Source organism: Harpia harpyja, chromosome 1 (genome assembly GCF_026419915.1).
Source record: "Harpia harpyja isolate bHarHar1 chromosome 1, bHarHar1 primary haplotype, whole genome shotgun sequence".
Lineage (NCBI taxonomy): Eukaryota > Metazoa > Chordata > Aves > Accipitriformes > Accipitridae > Harpia > Harpia harpyja.
In genome coordinates this window covers 81,130,157-81,147,642 of record NC_068940.1, presented here as the reverse complement: position 1 = coordinate 81,147,642, position 17,486 = coordinate 81,130,157, and the positions used below count along the sequence as shown (strand labels likewise).

General features: G+C 39.4%; 1 protein-coding gene across 5 annotated transcripts in view; it reads right to left on the bottom strand.

The window, feature by feature from the left end:
* Positions 1-17,486, bottom strand: part of SLC25A13 (solute carrier family 25 member 13) — a 106,764-nt gene that overhangs the window by 49,492 nt on the left and 39,786 nt on the right. For all 5 annotated transcript variants that reach the window (XM_052801829.1, XM_052801820.1, XM_052801805.1 and 2 more), the window contains one exon: positions 4,773-4,912. In XM_052801829.1, coding sequence (XP_052657789.1) covers positions 4,773-4,912 — 140 coding nt within the window. The remainder of the gene's footprint in view (positions 1-4,772; positions 4,913-17,486) is intronic.

Genomic DNA, 17,486 nt, shown 5'->3' with positions numbered 1-17,486 from the left:
TATGAACAAATGAACAAAAATGTTTGTCATTAAGTGGCAGCAACACCAAAGAAAAAATAAATTGAATTTTGCAGCAGGATTACATGGGAAACTGTGAATGTTGCTTTCTTCTCCTCCTCTTGTTCAATTTGTTTTAACCACTGAAACTGCTGGCAGTGTTGTGCTGGCAGAATCCAGCACCAGAATGCAGTTAAAAACCTGGACGCCACTTACAGAAGTCCAATCTCTTACCATCTGTGTACACCTATCAGCAAGTTTGGAGGTACGTATACCACTGGTGGGACCTTGGCTGACAGCGACGTCTCAGCCACAGAAGCAAAGCAGGGCTCACGTTCCAGAGAGGTACGTTAAGTGCATGTTTCTTGTCATCACCCAGCTAACTGCAAAAGGGCTGTTAGTACTACAGTTGAGTACAAGCCAAATCACCCCATCCTATCCTTGCTAACGTGATTCCTTTCAATCTTCTTGGTACCTGTGGAACCCACTAGACAGAAGAATTATCCCACCTGGTTAAACACATGGTCAAGGACTCAGTGCTGCCATTTGCCCATGTTCTTGTCAGCTACAAAAGAGCCACTTAGCTGTAGATAGACAGCAAGACAAAACTCTGAATAGGATGATGTCAGTCTCCTGGAGCTCCCTATTTGCACCTCCTCCTTAGTTCAGAAATGAAATGGTTTAAGCATACTGCAAATAGATACAGAAGATTCATCCCACCTTCTCAGAAAGGTAGGGTCTTTTTAGGCTACAGTTATTTTGAGCTGTGCTATGCATTTTCCAGTAGCACTGAGCAGAAAAAAGCGCAGGGACCTTCAGCCACATGACATTCCCAAACCATGACCATGGCAGTGACACAGCATACAAGAACATGCAGACCATTACATGGTAACACACTTAGTCTCAAAACTAAATTTCACCTATAAAGTCTGGCACAAAAAACCCCAGACAGATGTCACTTCTCTAATCACTGTACATTGCATAACAACGTAATAAACTCCTTAAAGTGTTTAATGCAAAAGAAAGGCTATCTACTCCCTCAGTCTCCAAGCCTGAAAGTTGAGACATCTCACAGCATGACTAACTACGTTTCAAAATGAGGCTCAGTAGCTACTAGCACTTTATCAGGGAAATCTTTATGAGACGTTTGTAACATTGCTTATGCTGTGTATATGCAGCCAAGATAAAAAATACCACCTTAAAAATAAACTGAAAAACAATAAAGCAAAGTTGTAGTGTTTAGAGATGCTATCTGACTTGCAATAATTTTTATTGTTTCACCTATTTCAGTCCAATATTGTTTACCTAGACAAATGAAGGTTGGAAGAAATACAATCCTCATTGCTTTGCAATACAAATTATACATTCTAAAGAATCTTCTCTGACTAGACTTTCTGTAAACTTAGATATACTTAGAAAACAAGCTTCTCCCTTGATGCTGGAAGTCCAGAATTCCCCCAGGTAGTATAGGACTTTGTGAAAAATTAATTTGCACATCATGGCAGGCATGCTGGCACCAGAATTTTCATGAAATTATTTCCTATCTAGAGATTTTACCTCAGCTTTCACTTACAGCTCATTAAAAGCTTCTTTACTTTCCACTTAGAGATTTATGTTTGGGTTCCATCCCAATGGATCTACAAGTCATCAGATACAGCACAATCCTTTCCACTGGAGTAGATCCCAGGGTTCAATTATAAAGAGTACTACTTCATCAGCTAATATGCTGGGCACAAATAAATTCCCAGACAATGTGGAAATGGATTTACCAGGCCCACATGTAAGCCTATGTTAAAATTCATCCTGCGGAATAGATTTTACGTGCTGAGAAAGGGGCCAGTGTTGCTCTTCATGAAGCAGACTTGCCACTTAGGTGATGACGGAACATGACCATATCCAAACATATAGATGTGATGGATATATAGTGGAGATATACGAGCTAATTTTAAGCTAGCAAAATGAGAAGCAGGGTAAAACAACGCACCTTGAGCTCTGGGTTGATGCAAATAGATTGTTAACTGTATTAGAGTCAAACAGTTTGGAGGCTATACTTTTGGGAATCTCTGTTACTGTAGACAAAAAAAGTGCTGGCAGGATGTAAATATTCAGAATCCCATATAAACTCTTCTTACTTAAAGCCAGAAGAGATCCATCTTGTGCGTGGATCAAATATAATAATGTTATTTTCCACATATCTTCAGCTTTGCCAGAAGTGACGATTACCCCAAATGCTGCGACAGATAATGAATATGTAAAAATTTTACGTGGCATAATAGGACCCAGCGTGAATGAATTTGAATCTAGCTGGATTATTTCATTAAAAGTTGCAAATTGCATTGTACTTACAAAGCAGTACCTGAAGCGCCTTACAGAACCATCTGGTCCATGTTAAGTGCAATGTAAAGAGCATTCGCACATCAGGAATGCAGAAAGGTAATTTGGTATCCACTGTGGTCTCCTGCTGTCTAAGGTCCAAGGTCTAGACATCAGACTAAGGAGACTGACTCATGCACAGGCAGAGTGTCAGAAGGAAAGGCTGACTACCACAGGTTACAGAGCTTAAAGGAAGATTTCTATGCCTGTGAACATTAACTCTCCAATTTGTGCTGAGAGTTGTGTGTCCAAACTTCAGTATCTGTAATACAGTGCTGCAAAGCAAGAGTCACCTGGGAAACCTAGGTGTTTCAAAGATTTACAGTTCTAGAAAGTGGGTAGGCAGATGTACCCAATTACTGTGACTGACTGAGCATCCTAACAAACTGTACTGATAGCAGACAGCTTCAGCAGAATCTTAGGACAATTAATTTATTTGAAAGTCCTTGCTGCCTGCAACAATGCTGAGAGCATCTTTATTAGCAGCCTTAGAACTTTTCCTGAATGCATCTCAACTCTCTAGAGGACACCCAGAATCGTCATCCTTTGTCTCCAGGTTTATGCTTTTCCTCCCTCTTTTTGTCCTGTATGGATCATCACCAAAAGGGCTGCCTGGCTCATGAGGACCACTCATGCGTTCCAACACAACCTTTTACTCTGCACTGCAACTAGCCAAGATCCACTTTTACAGTGGAGTTGTTTAAAAAAAACCAAACAAAAAAAAACCCCAAAAAACCACAGCAGGGGCAAGACATACCAAAACCAAATACAATTCTCCCCAGAATATGATCACATCCAAGGAAAGTCCTTTCAGACAAGGAAAGAGGAACACCCCTCCACAGGATGAGAAAGCCTAGTAGTTAGGACTCATCTCCAAAGTTAGAAAACTGCTGCCTCAGCTCTTGCTTTTCCTAATTCAAAGAAAAAACATGAAAGAACCCAAAGACACAAAGAATGAACTCAACTCTTCCAAATACCCAGCCATAAGGTTACAGGCTCTTTTAGGTCTGTGGCTCTAACCTCTCTCACAGCTACTCCCCTTTTTTGCGGGAAAAAAGTATCCTTTTTTTCATTCTGGGTTTTTCTTCAGGTTGTTCTCAGATCTCTAAACAAACAGACGCATGAGGCAAACAGGACTGGTACTCTGTTAAGACTGTGATTTTAATCCACCAAAATCAGAATACATATCCAGGGCTTATTCTGTAGTTGGAAGGAGGTAGTAGAACACCAGAGCATGTAGCCAGGGGTGTTTTTTCCTAATCAAGTAACACATTTGCTCTTTTATCTAAAAGAGGTTTTAGTTCACTATTCCATCACAAAACTGGTCTATGCCTTAGCTACTTAGGAGTTACAATAGTCAATACAAAACCTAAGGGAATACAATTTAATCATGTCATACCTGACGTCCTCTTCATACAAAGTTAATTAGGCTCTGTTCTACAAAGTCAATTTGAAACATTTGTCTCAATAGCATTATCTTAATTATTCCTCATCAAAATGATACCACCTCCTACTGTGAACTAACATACTTGTGTAAACAAGAAAAAAAGAAACCTTGCAGTCTTGAAGCAGGTTCCCATTTTAAAACTCTCTAGTGTAAATACTAATACAGGCATTAAGTATTCAAAAGGAATACAAATAAGAAACTCACGTGTTTCACCACTTCAAGGATCACTTTTCCTACTGAAGACTATTTTTAACAGTACTGCTGAAATACAGATAATCTGTTTACATTTTATTAGCACAATATTTTATTTTCTGTAACAAAGTACCCCGAAGTATGAATAGCCAAGAATTCCTTGCAAAAGAAAGGTAGTATTTTATTCTCTATATACCACAAGCAAAGCTAAATAGCCTTTCCCTATCTGAGATACTCTTAATTCAAAAAAGGTCAAAAGTAAAGAAGTGTGTGGAAAGGGCTTGCAGCAAAACATCTTTATTGGATATCAGCACTGAATTAAATACACATTTGGTAAACATGCTGTTTACAGACAGAAGTACTTCTCAACACCAGTCTGGCAACTGGGTCCAAAATGTTCAATACTGTTATTTAACACTCTTTGACTCATGGATTTAAATATACAGGAGATTTTCAGACTTAGAGGTCTAGGTTTTTAATTTCATGTCTCTGTCTACACAACAGTGTAGAAAAAAAATCAGCTTCTGCACACAGGTGCCAAAAACAAAAGAAAAAAAAAAACAGCTAGCCTGAATCAGCAATTTTACCATAAGCATATACTATATATCAACACACTATTAAAGTCCAGCACTCCGACTGTAAAAGCCTATACTTGGTTTATCTTTCAACTTTCCTACCAGCATGGTATCTGGCAAGTTTGCAAATACTTTGATTCTTGTATCCTTCTTATTACTCTTGACAAACTGTATTGTATTAGACCCACCAGTAAAAACTGGGTGAACTCCGCGTATGTTAGGTGTCTTTTTCTATCCTTTCCAAAATGCAGCTGTACAAACTCTGAATTCCAGTTAAAAGGAATGTGCTGATGAATTGTGGTCTGGCCAAAAACTTGCTTAGCATCCTCTGGGAAGAAAAGAAAAATGTTCATTTAATAATAAAATAAAATAAAATAAAATAACAATAGAGACAAGCATGTAAACAAATATGATATTTTCTAATAGGAAAGCAATACTGTTCATATAAATTAGTAACATATTGTAAAGCAAACCTAATTTTTCCGTTTACCAAAATTATCATGAAGTTTTGAACACCCTCACAAATAGTTTCTGAACAATCTTGCTATTTGTGAAGTTTTATACTCACCGCATTTGATTAGAAGAGACCCAACTAGATATTCAAGTTTCAAAGTCAAGCAAGAAAAGATTAAAATTAAAAGACAATTTATAAAAAGATGACTAGAACTAACCAATTTTCAGCATAATCTTTTCAAGCTGCTAACAATGAAAGTTTTGTGTCACTATAAATCAGGCTTCTGTATTATTCCCAGAGTTCTCCACATTCAAACAAATCAACTACAAAAATACCACTACTTCAAGATCCACTTTTCTGTAGTTACCTTACAGAAGCAGCGACATCCAGGACAGGGGATGGGGGGTACATGGCAGGCAGGAACACAAACTTATCACCACCTCCAGCACTAAGCAGACTTTAACCCTAGACCTCTGCTACCAGGATGGGGGCAGCATGACAAATTTGTTTGATCACACCTAAATGCAAGCTTCGTAGTTTAGTTCAGTTTAGGAGTCGTAACCAGGCAACAGTTTATACAGGCTTGGCAGACTTTTTGGTAATACATGGCATTTCTGGTGAAGAAACAACTATTTGAAATACAGCAAGTTGTACCATCAGTTAGAAGGACCATACATCGCTGGAACTGGACTGTCCGTATTTTAACTAATGGCAAGAGCAACAAGATCCGAGGAAGTACTTGTCTCACACGACGGTGCCCACTTCAGTGTGACAGTCTGTCTCAGCCAAAAATATAGGGCAAAGATATCTTCTGACAAACAAGCTCAAGACCAGAGGTTCCCAACTGCTACACACCTTTCTAATTGCCGTACAACTCCTCCAGCAACGTCAGCCAAGAGCCAGCTCTTGTCTCCTGCTAGCTCCTGCAGGCACAGAGAGCTGGTTCCCAGGAGACACTCCCTACCCACAGGCAGGGCCAGGAGCTGGTCTCCTGCTCCCTTCACGCTTTGTAGAAGAAAGAGCAGGAGCCCAAACCCTGAGCTCCTGTCTGTCTCTGCGAGCAGCAGAGCTGGGAGCCAGTTCCCAAGCGTGGCTGGTGCCTGGGGTCAAGGAAATCAGCACAGCTTTGTGCCTGCTTGTGTGCAGAACAAGCTGGGAGCCACCTCACCTGGGAGTCGCCTTCCAGCTCATCCCAGCGCCACAAGCAAAGGTGGGAGCCGACACCCTGGGGCCACGAGGTCCTGTCTCCTGCGCAAGTTGAGTTCTGGCTTCTGGTTCAGCCCATGCCAGCCAGGCACAGTGGCTCTGCTGACCCAGGGAAACCCAGCAAGGGTGGAATTCCCACTTTTAGGCTTAGGAAGCAGGAGAAAGTGAGAGCAGGGTGGCATGGCTGAGAGCCAGGAACATGTCAGGAAGCAACCAAGTGAATGAAGGATAAAGACATAGGAAAAAATGGTCCCAAGGATGTAAAAGGGGCAGGTGTCCTGCTGCACAGACCCGAGAGCACTGCAGTTGGTGTTACCCAGAAGGCAGCTTGTTCTAAAGCAAGGGGGTTTCACAGAGAGCAGAGATGATACTGCAGACCTCTTCCCATCCCTCAACACAGTCAGTAGTTTCATCTTTAAAAACACACCACCCACTGATCCCAGGGAATCTGTGGTGAAAGAGCAAGTTGGGTTTAACTTACAAACGGAAAGACTGACCTCAGTTAACCTCAGATTCTTAAAATTCAGAACTTCAAGTCCTAATATCCTATGAGAATTTTCTCCAAGCAATGTCAGTGCCCCCAGGACATCATTGTTCATTCATGTCTTCAAGCGCCACCTCAGCCAGCTTGGATCTTTTCTGCCAGCATTCTCCAGGAGCAAAATTCTGCTCTCAAGGCAACGGGAGGGAAAGCCAATTGGTTCAGGGTGAGGTCCTGTCCCTCTATTGAAAGTCTTTTATTTCGGATGCTTCCTACTGACACAGCTCGAGGCACCCTGCGACATGTTATTGGAGATCACCTTTCTAAAGTTCCTGCTTTCTGCCAGACTTCCTTCAAAGAAGGCAACCAGCATGAAGAAGACGGCCTGTATTGCCTGCAAACAAGAGGAAATGAAGGCTGTCTCTTCCTGGTAGCGACCACTCTGCTTTTCCAGAGGAATGAAGATATTCACAGAACAGCTCCAGTATGTGTCTCTTGCACAGAAATCAGGTGCTCATCTGCTTCCTCCTTCCCTCTCACTCCACCTCCTGAATTTCCCCAGAGCAAGACACTGATACTGTTTGGATGAGATTAGGAACAAGTCACCGTTTACCAAAAGCTATGTTTGGTTGCACTCCAGATTTGTCTTTGTCAGAGAAAAAAGGTGCTTTCTTACTTAATTTGAGGTAAGAAATAGGAAAAACTTAGCTAGTATAAAAGCAGTCTCAAATTCCTTTTGATGGGGCCAGGCTCCTCACAATCTTTACTTCAGCTTGTTAACATATGAAAGTTACAGAGTGTCCTCTGATTATGCCACTAATTTTATTTTAATTCATTATCATACATTAGCCATCTTGAAGTAACAATGCATCTTGCTTCCCCAACTCTGTGCCCTGTAAACCCTCCTTAGTTGGGGCCCAAAAGAAAAATTCCAGCTGAAGAAAATCAAACATCAAGAAGTGAAAAGAAAAGTAATTTCAGACTAAATACAATGTTTAATTATTGGCATTATAAATGGCAAAGGAACCCACAGCAATGGAACTTAAAACCTTATCAAGCCATCTAGGAATATAGCAAGGTCTATATCCAGGGCATTTGCATTCCCTTGCCTATTTTAGAGATTAAAGGCTACACGCATGCCTCAGAAGTTCATGTAAGTACAAATATCCCTCTGCACAGTCCAAGCAGGAGATGCACACTTAATTTTTGTTATGACTTGGAAAACACAGACTGCTGCATTAGTGTAGGTACTTAGTACAATAGTAAGAGAACTCCCTACACTCCTTGATCTTTTCAAAGTCATACTGTATATTGACTTGGCAACTAATATCAAATGCTTTTTTGACAGAGTGCATGTTGGATTATATAGTGCAGGCAGCTGACTGCAAGATTGCCTACTGTGCTTCTACTGATTCTTTGATCAGTATCCTGTTTAACACTGCCTTTTTACACATACCCTGTATTTCCTTTTTGCAACTATTTATGGTTCACAAACTCCTATATATGCTCAGCGGACAGTGTTTTTCCTCCTTCCTCCCTAGGTCTCATCACCCCATTCATCTACAATGTCACTGACTCAAGTCTCATCTGTAGTCAGATTGCCTGATTCAGACATGAAAGACCGTTCATACTCCATGAACAAATCTTACGTGTTTTAGCCTGTGATTTAACCATCAAAATGTATCCAATTATGTGCTAGAAGTCACTCCAAGTTATTGTTCAGTTCTAACAGTATCATCTCCTAATCAAAGTCCAGTATTAAAATAAAAAATGGACAATTTTAAAATGTAGTTTTGCCTTAAACCTGCAGCTGAAGTTCCACGGCTACCCGCAAGCTGCTGAACTAAACACAGTAAAACATAGAGGAGCAGCAATGTCCTTCAGTAGCCAGGAGTTATTTTGGTTGTTTAGACCTTTTTTTAAAGGAACCTGTTTCACAGAGTTACAGAATAATTTGTGATGGAAAGGACATCTGGATGTCATCTGGTCCAACCTCCTGCCAAATAAAGTCCAACCAGGTCAGGCTGCTCAGGGCCATGGCCAGCTGAGGTTTGAGTATCTCCAACGATGGAGATTCCACAACCTCTCTGGGCAACTGTGGTTTGATCCTAAACCAACATTTAATCAAAATATCTGATAAACAGAAGCTTTTAAATCCATACTATTTAATTGTTTTAGTTTTAAAAAAAGCGAAATGTTCATTCTCCAGTGTCTGGAGCCGTAAGAGCACAAGATCTAAAGCTAACAAAAGATACAATCATTTCTGTGTTTGCATTGTTTGAACCAGGAGCTGTTGGAAAGCAAAACGAACAACAGGTTGAAGATTTTAAACATTCACTTTTAGAAATCCATGCTGTTGTGTCAATCTTTAAAAAAATTAAACTTCAAAACTCAATTTTAAAATAAATTGCAAAATTCTAAAACAAATAATTGTTTGTCCCTAAGCTTCCTCTAATTAAAAAATAGGTACCTTGTCATTGGTTTCTGATCACTGTTCGAAAAAGTTGTTCTATTTTCCCTCCAGGTGAACTGCCTGCTGGTTTACAGTGGGGTCTTTGGTCCTTTGAGATCTGGGGACTTTCTTCTCTCCAGTGTACTGATGTCTATGCTTAAATGTTACTGTATAAACAAGTATACTGCATTCACATTTCCATACTGTGATTAAGAATTATAACAGAAATAAAGCATGCTTTGGAATAACTACAGGCACTCTTGACACAACAAGGGCCACCAATATTCCCCAAGTGAAAACTATATATTTGGAAATTTGAAATTTTAAAAGGAAAAAACTGAAAGTCATTCTCCCACTATATTTTACATTTAAGAAAAGTCACTTGACAGAACAAGCTACTAAAATCTTTACAGGGTACAGTCCATAAATATCTGATGTACTAAATCTGAAATTCTTTCAAACTATTTATTTGTGCAAGTACATAATTTTTTCATGCAGTGTCATCAAGTCCAATAAAGTTAATACTATCTCAATGTATAGCTAGAAAAAGATTTCATGATCATCTACAAAAAACCCACTGCCCTTACAAAATAGCTGCAACATTTTTGCAGAAAAGCTGTCATCATTGGCTCTATTTTATACAAGTTATATGTTCTATAGATTTTATATATGTTATACCTTTACATAATTAAGCAATTTGTGCAGGGTATAGAAAACCTGTACCAAAACCGTAGGCCTTGAGAAAAAAATGAGATTACCCTCATGATATTGGTAATAGCAACCTCTGTAAAGAACACAGGCTACCTTCTGCAAAGAGGAAAACAAAAGACAAATTTGAAAAGACATAAATTATCGTAAGTTAACACGAGTTCCACATGCACCAATAACCTTTTCAAACCCTTCTGGCAGTAACTGCTTCTATATTCATCACACTTAAGGCCCTGAAGAGGAACATACGAGCATTATAGCTATGACTTGGATTAAACGAAGTAAAATTAATGCAAAGAGTGTGGAATAGGTATTTTAGTATAAAGAGATAAGGTTTTTTAAACCTGAATATGCAAATCCCCATCATTCTGCTCAGACAAAAGGTGATACCTTTATAAAATCATGTTTTGTTAATGGTTAAGCACTACTGTTCATGCATTTGGAAACAGTTTCCTTTAAATGGCTGTAATAAAAAAGTGCTTTTTTTCTCCCAAGGTAATTTAAAATAAATCCTACACAGAAGAAAAGGCAAAGAAGAAAGTCCAGTTGGTCAAATTAAACTTCTGATGAGAGTAGCTGTTTCAACATCATGACTAGGAAACCCCAGCACATTGCCAACTGCCAAGCAAGACCTGACCTAAAGCTCAGTGGAGATGAGAACAGAACGATTTCCACAGGCTTTAGTCCTCAATGATCATTTGAAACAACTCCACGTCTTCCATAAGTTTCATGACCCTGAGTGCACCACCAGGTTCTGCAACCTCTTCCCCATGACCCACCCACGAGCATGAGGAATCAGGGTCCAGGCAAAGTGCTGCAGGAGGAGGAGCTGGGAGAAGCCTCATCTCACATCCTTGATCCTCCCTGGTAAGCCATGCTGTAGGGACACCTGCACCTTGGTAACCCCAACCCCCTGACCTGACTTCCCAGCCTTCCCTTGGACCTGCCTCATCCCTGTGGACTTGTCTGGCTGACCCTGGTCACTGTCACCAGACCTGCTCTTCTGTCCTTGCTCAGGTAGCGTGGGACTGCACCCCTCGTCAGTGAGATCTGTGCCCATGCCCTGGCCTCTTGGCACCCTTGCTCGGCTGTAGACTCACCTGTCTGGTGGAGCAGCTGGCCCTTGCTGCTCCTGGCCACAGAAGAAGTACAATAAACTTGTGCAAAAGCATACGTGTACAGAGACATGTGCATACATACGTGTCAAAAATACTCAAGTAATAATATTTTGTATTACCTTGTTTTACTGGAATTGTTGGGGTTTATCCAAAGTTTGGGTTGGCTTTTTTACTTTGGGTTTTTTGTTTGTTGTTTTTTTTATTTACTGTTGTGAGCTTCAAATACACAGCTAGTTAGAAGTTTATTTCCATCCTTCTACGGTCTGGCAATAAGTGTCCTGTAATGATGACTTTTTATTTTGGAAAGCATATGCCAACATCACATCTGCTCAGCTAAGATGTGGAATGATGGGCAGTCCAAGCACTTGGCTGGGTTGTCCATTTATCCCCATTCACCCAGAAGAGGTACAACACTCTGGAAATACAAGCGCTACAATCATCTTCTTCATCTCACTGCTGCTTTGTCAAGGAAATGAGTTGAAACAGTTTTATAGTGGCCATGCTGTAAGTTAAGTAACACATTGGAATAGCTTGATTACTAAGGATTGCAAAGGAAAGGTACTCATCCCTCCAACTTCCCTCAACAAAGCAGTAAGAACAGGAAGGGCTGTTACAGCCACCTTCTTCCTCAGGTTAGAAGCCCTGAAATAATACACTAATGCTGTACTTTCACTGCCTCTTAATTCCTCGCAAAACATGGACCACAATCTATTCTGCAATTCTGAATTAATAAAAAATTAAATTAGGTTCTTTCCTTCTTAAAATATTACAATATTACAAGGAAGGTATCTGGTAGAACACTCAAACTGAAGCTGGCAGAGTAGAAACAGAGCACATAATCTGAAGATAATGGGATTGCATTACACGACTCAAGAAGGGGGGCGGGGGGGTTGATTTGAAAAAAGATAGTAGCTCAGGTCAGTGCAATTTATCTGTGCTCTATCATGTGGTACTGCTACTGTTTTAAAACGGATTCATTCAAGAGAGTGCAAAACTCTCCATTAGTGCACCAAATCTATTTAGACTAAGATCAGTTTCATCCGCACCTGAAAAATAAGGCTGCACATATACACTTGCATATAAACACCTAAAATGCACAGAATTTACTTCTTTTGATAATTTTCTGTGTGTGCATGCATGTGTAAGTGGTAGCTTATTTTTCTTCAGGCCTAGTTACTCCAAATTCAGAGAAAATCCCCAAAGACAAAATTAAACTCAAATAATAAAAATGGTCATTTTAACCAATTTAACTATGTTGATCTAGTTCAGCTGTGGACTAGTGCTGAATTGTAATGCACAAGCAGGGGTTTCCGCTACTTAACATAAGCCAGTGTTGGTTGCGTGTAACCAAAGCTGTCATATCAAATTCAATGCCCTCGTTTCCATGTGGGTAAGTGAAATCATCATCTGGACTCATTTCTGTTATCCCTATCATGGAGATGTTAAAAACACAGGACTTTCAGAATCCAGACTGACTCAATACCCTTTTTTACACTGGCAGGGGCTGATTTCACTGTAATTGTCCAGGAATACAAATTTACTTCAGAATTCACATGATTGTTTCCCACAGCAGTTTAATATACCAACAAAAGTGATAAAAGCAAACTCCTGGCTCGAAGAAATTATCCTAAACTTTACTCTCCAGCACAGAGTTGAGAGCTCTATTTCTTTAACAGCTATTTTGCTTAGATAGATGGTATTAAAAAAAAAAAAAAAATCACTTTCTTGCAAAGCATTAACATACATTTTCCCCCACTTAAATACTTCAATTTCAAATGCACCACAAAATGTACTCCCACAACAGTACTGTATTAGTATAAAACTATTTTAGTTCAATTAAAACGTCTAACTATCTACCCCCAAACCTACCTAAACTGTAATTTTCACTTTGAGCACTTCCAACATGTTCTCAGTTTTGTTTTCTTTTATCAGCTTATCAAATCAGGTCCTGCATTCCAAATGTTGGAAAAAAATAGTCATTAACTGCTAGGTAACAGCAGATTTTCCAATTTAGAAAACTAAATTACACACACCGCAAAAGTATGTGTATTTTGCTATCTGAAATTTCGTATTAACATTTGTAATAACAAAACACTTTCCTAGCTCTTAGGGCCTGCTGAAGTTTTTACCTTCTAATCTGTAATTCCAGGACAATTTGAAAAAGGGATGGGGAAAAAAAATAAAAATCAAGCTTAAAGTGGTACACTGCTGCTGCCACAGTTTATATATATTCTGGTGTGGAAGCTTCTGGTTCCTCCCCAAATGCTGCCTAGTAATCATGTTGGGCTTTTTTTCGCAACAGGATATACAGCTGTATGAAAGATGGCTAACCCTCAGCTTACTGTTAACCAAAGAGTGACCTCATATAGTTGAAATTTACTCTCAAATTGGCTTTTTCCCACCTTTTCCACAACTATTTCTTTCTTTTTAACTAGCATGAAGTAGCAGCAGAAAGCACATTATTTTAGCCATCTGAGCATGTAGTATTCTTGAATTATCCCACCAACTGGAAGTGCTTTCTGTTACCTCTATCTTTTAAAATTTGAGCCATTATAGTCAATCATGCAAATCTACAGTTAGCCTTTAATAAAAAGTGGATTTTTGACCCACTGAACTGGGACAGCTTCTAAGCAGTTCTTCCGATCTCTGACAAGATACCATACAACACATACATGCCAATCTGATATTGGTGTGCATCTACGTTCAGTTGTTCAGAAAACACTGCTCATAAGTCATTAAAAAAGGTCCAAAAATCAGGGTGTGTCTTTTTGTAGTGCAAACTGATCATTTAAAGAAGTGCAATAAAGCTCCACATATAGCAAAAACTGGATGCGTTCACAAAGCTTTTTCACCTCCAGGTAACATACTAACATCTGGAGCACATCAATGGAAAGCAAAAGCTTATAATATTTGTTGGGCTGCCCTCATAAAATGAATTGGTTGACTCGGCACATCTCCAGGCAGAAAAGAGACTGTACTGCGACAGCCCCAATGGAGTGCCAGCACCCTTAGAAGCAGTCACAGCAGGGCAAAGAAGCAGGAGCCTGGAGTCTCTCACTATAAGTGTCTGCTTCCATTCAGATGTGAACCACATCCATTTTGTGGTTGGAAGAAGCAACAAAGATCATATAGCACCTGTTGTACACAGAGGTGAGATTAAGACCAGCATTGCTAACAAAATGTCTTTCAGATGTTGTAAGTAGGCTTTTAAAGATGACAACAACCAAAAAATCCCCCAAAAGCCCCCAGCAAACCATAAAGTCCAGTATGAACCCTAACAAAAAAGTTCAGCATGCATTCCCTTTTAGGAGAGAGGCACTAGCTACTGAACAAAATTCATTCGGTTGTAACTTAATTGCCCTATCCAAACTTTTCAACAAGGAAAGAGCAGTCTTACAGGTTAATTTTACGTTAATGAAAACATTATCACAGCAAACATGCTTGTGCCTTTATGATTTTTCCCAATCAAAAGATCCATGATATGCTTCAAGTTTCACCCCTCTGCTGAAAATGTTCTCACTTTTTTATCCTCCTACCTTCCCCTGCTCTGGTTGTTCATGCTCTTGTCACTTCTAAAAACTATGAATTCACTTCCTCATGACATATCCATACACTGTCCAATTCAGCTTGGCCCTGATTTTTGACTGAGATACCTAAGCACTTCTATTACCTCTGCTAAACATTGCAAATACCCAAATAAAAGCAGGCTCTTTCCAAGAGTACCATCAGTCTCAGCAGTTAAGACTCTGGATCCAAGCTTGTATGCTTCTTCTGTCCTCCTTGGATGTAAGGGAAAATAACATGAATTTATACACGAAATATTACATAATTGACTTACAGAAAAGGTTTTCAACATTTTTCCAAGATGCAATCCCTTAAAAATATTTCTACTTGAGCTGTGAATATCCATAATTTCAGCTTACTGGCAACAGCCTTACATTTCTTTATTACCTTTCCTGGCCTCATTAGAAGCGAGCAACAAACTGCCAGAGCCCGAAGACCACAGGTTTGGAAAGCACTAAGCCCCATGAGAGCATAAAGACTAAATTTACCCCTTTTACCCTGAAGAAGAAGAATAAAAAAACCAGATCAATTCCACCAAGGTAAACAGCATAACCTGGCTAACTAAAATAAAATGCCACTTCTATTTTCTCCATAGAAGATAGTTGGGGGTTGATGTACACGACATGCGTGGAAAGGCTGATGCTATGGGGTTTTGTCAGCCTGGAGAAAGGTGGGCTAAAGGAGGACCTCACTGATGTCTGCAACTACCCAATGGGAGGGTGAAGGGAAGACAGAGAGACACAGTTGAAGGACAAGAGGCAAGCTGGAACATGGGCAATCCCAACTAGGCATCAGGAAATTGTTTTTCACTGTAACAGTGGTCAAACACTGGAAGATGCTTGCTCACAGAGGGTGCAGAGCCTCCATCCTCAGAGATATTTAAAACCTTGACGGATGTTGCCCCCAGAGCAACCTGGTCTTGATGGCCCTGCAAGGGTTTGAACCAGATGGCTGCCACAGTCCCTTCCAACCTAAACTGTTCGATAATTCTGTACTCATTCCTTGGGTTTTGGTAATGAACAAGAGAGATGCTCAGCCATCAGCCTGATGTTTGTCAGTAGGCAACTCTGATTTAAAAAAAAAAAAAAAAAAATTTTTCAAAACAAAACCAACAACACAGAACAAACTGAAACACCAAATTTCAGTTCTGGATGATTTAGAAAACTCAGTTGTATTTTCCAGACCAAATGAAACACAACTGTGTAAAAGGATGGAGTTTCTCCTAATATTTAAAATGACAGATTCACTTTGTGACTAAATAGCCTTTGTTTTACTTAAGATGCCTTCATGTAAGTCTGCCTGGTTACATAACATTTTAGTTAAAAGAAAAAACAAAACAAGAAAATCCTGCCAAGTCGACATATGTCTAGAAACAAAATTCTCTGAAAACAGTACCAAGAAGATTTCAAAAATTGTTTTGAAGAAAATATCCTCTTTTTACATCCTCTTTTAATTAAAACTGGCCATTATTTGTGCAAAATCCAGTCCAAACAACAACAAAAAATATCAGAGACTAAACAAATTTTGCATTTGTAATGTTGCCGTTGGGATCATCATATCTAGGCAACTGTCATTTATAAACCAACAAATGTTTCACTGTGTAGGTGTAAGCTAACACATCACTAGCTACAAATGGCTTCTAACCAGTTTGAACCAGCAATGGAAATTTCACTGAGAAATACTGAATATTGCAATTTATCAAGTGATCAAAGCTTATAGCCTCAGCAATTTATTTTAGTAGTTCAGATTTAGCTTTTCCTTGCTTTACATGGTATTGAGTGTACCAGGCTGGGCATCACTAAGCTAGGTGTTGTGCAAGAAAAATGAAAGAATTACAGATCCCGTAAGAAGAGCCAAGTCATACCAAGCAATTACAGGGCAAAGCATAAAATAAATAATCCTCTGTAACAAAAGCAAGAGCTAGCTTACACAGTCTGAACCTAATCCTTCGGTCAGGAAAGCAATTGTGAGACTCCTGTAATAATTCTTGGCATATTGAAAGAGTAACAGAACGTTATCATAGAGGAAAAATTCTGAAGCTTATCACAATAGCTGTATAGCTATTTAAACCTCTGTTAAGAGCTATGTGGTTTTAGAAAGTTTACAAACAAGTATTCAGGCAATTCAAGTATCAGATAAGCAAATCGGAGTGCTTAGTAAGATGTATCCTTACTTAATGTGTTTACCTAAGAACTGTACTGATATAATGCACTGAATTAATAACAGAAGCAGAGACCCACAATAGCTGCTGTCTACATGTAAATAAAGTTTTGTCTTGAGACAAAAGCAGATTACATTGCTCGATTCTGCAGCTGTTATGCTAAACAAACAACAATTTGGGGTTTAGGATCCCCATTCCCTTTGCGTTTTTGCTGGGTTTTGGGGGGGTTGTTTTGCTTTTTAATTTTATTTTAAATTAAAGGACTGACTTGTTTTACAGCATACTCGTATTTCTCAAAGCAGCACAACACAGCATCCATTTTGAAACAGCTTCAGGTTGAATTAGAAGACTTTTAAAAAATACCCCCAAAACCAGAAAAACACACACTATACCACAGCGACATTTCATTAAGTACAAGAGCCAGAATTTCTGTCTGGTGGGAAATTCTACTTTAAAAGAAATCAGAATGAAAATCTTCAAAGCGAGGTTCAACATCGGTTGGCAGCACAGACTTGGGCAATCACATGTCTTTTTGTGCCTTTCCTTTCTCTGTCAGCAAAACCAACATGGACAACACTTATTTTGCCCTTCGCTAGGGCTGTGAGAACCAGTATAAGAAAAGGAAAGTTCCAGTCCCTGGATATCACCACTGTGTTATTTATTCACAGCTCAGAACTGTTAGCTCCCATCATTTCATTTATCCATCTGAAATTAGAGATGAAGGTTAAGATGACTTAGTTTTTAAACATTGACATTTT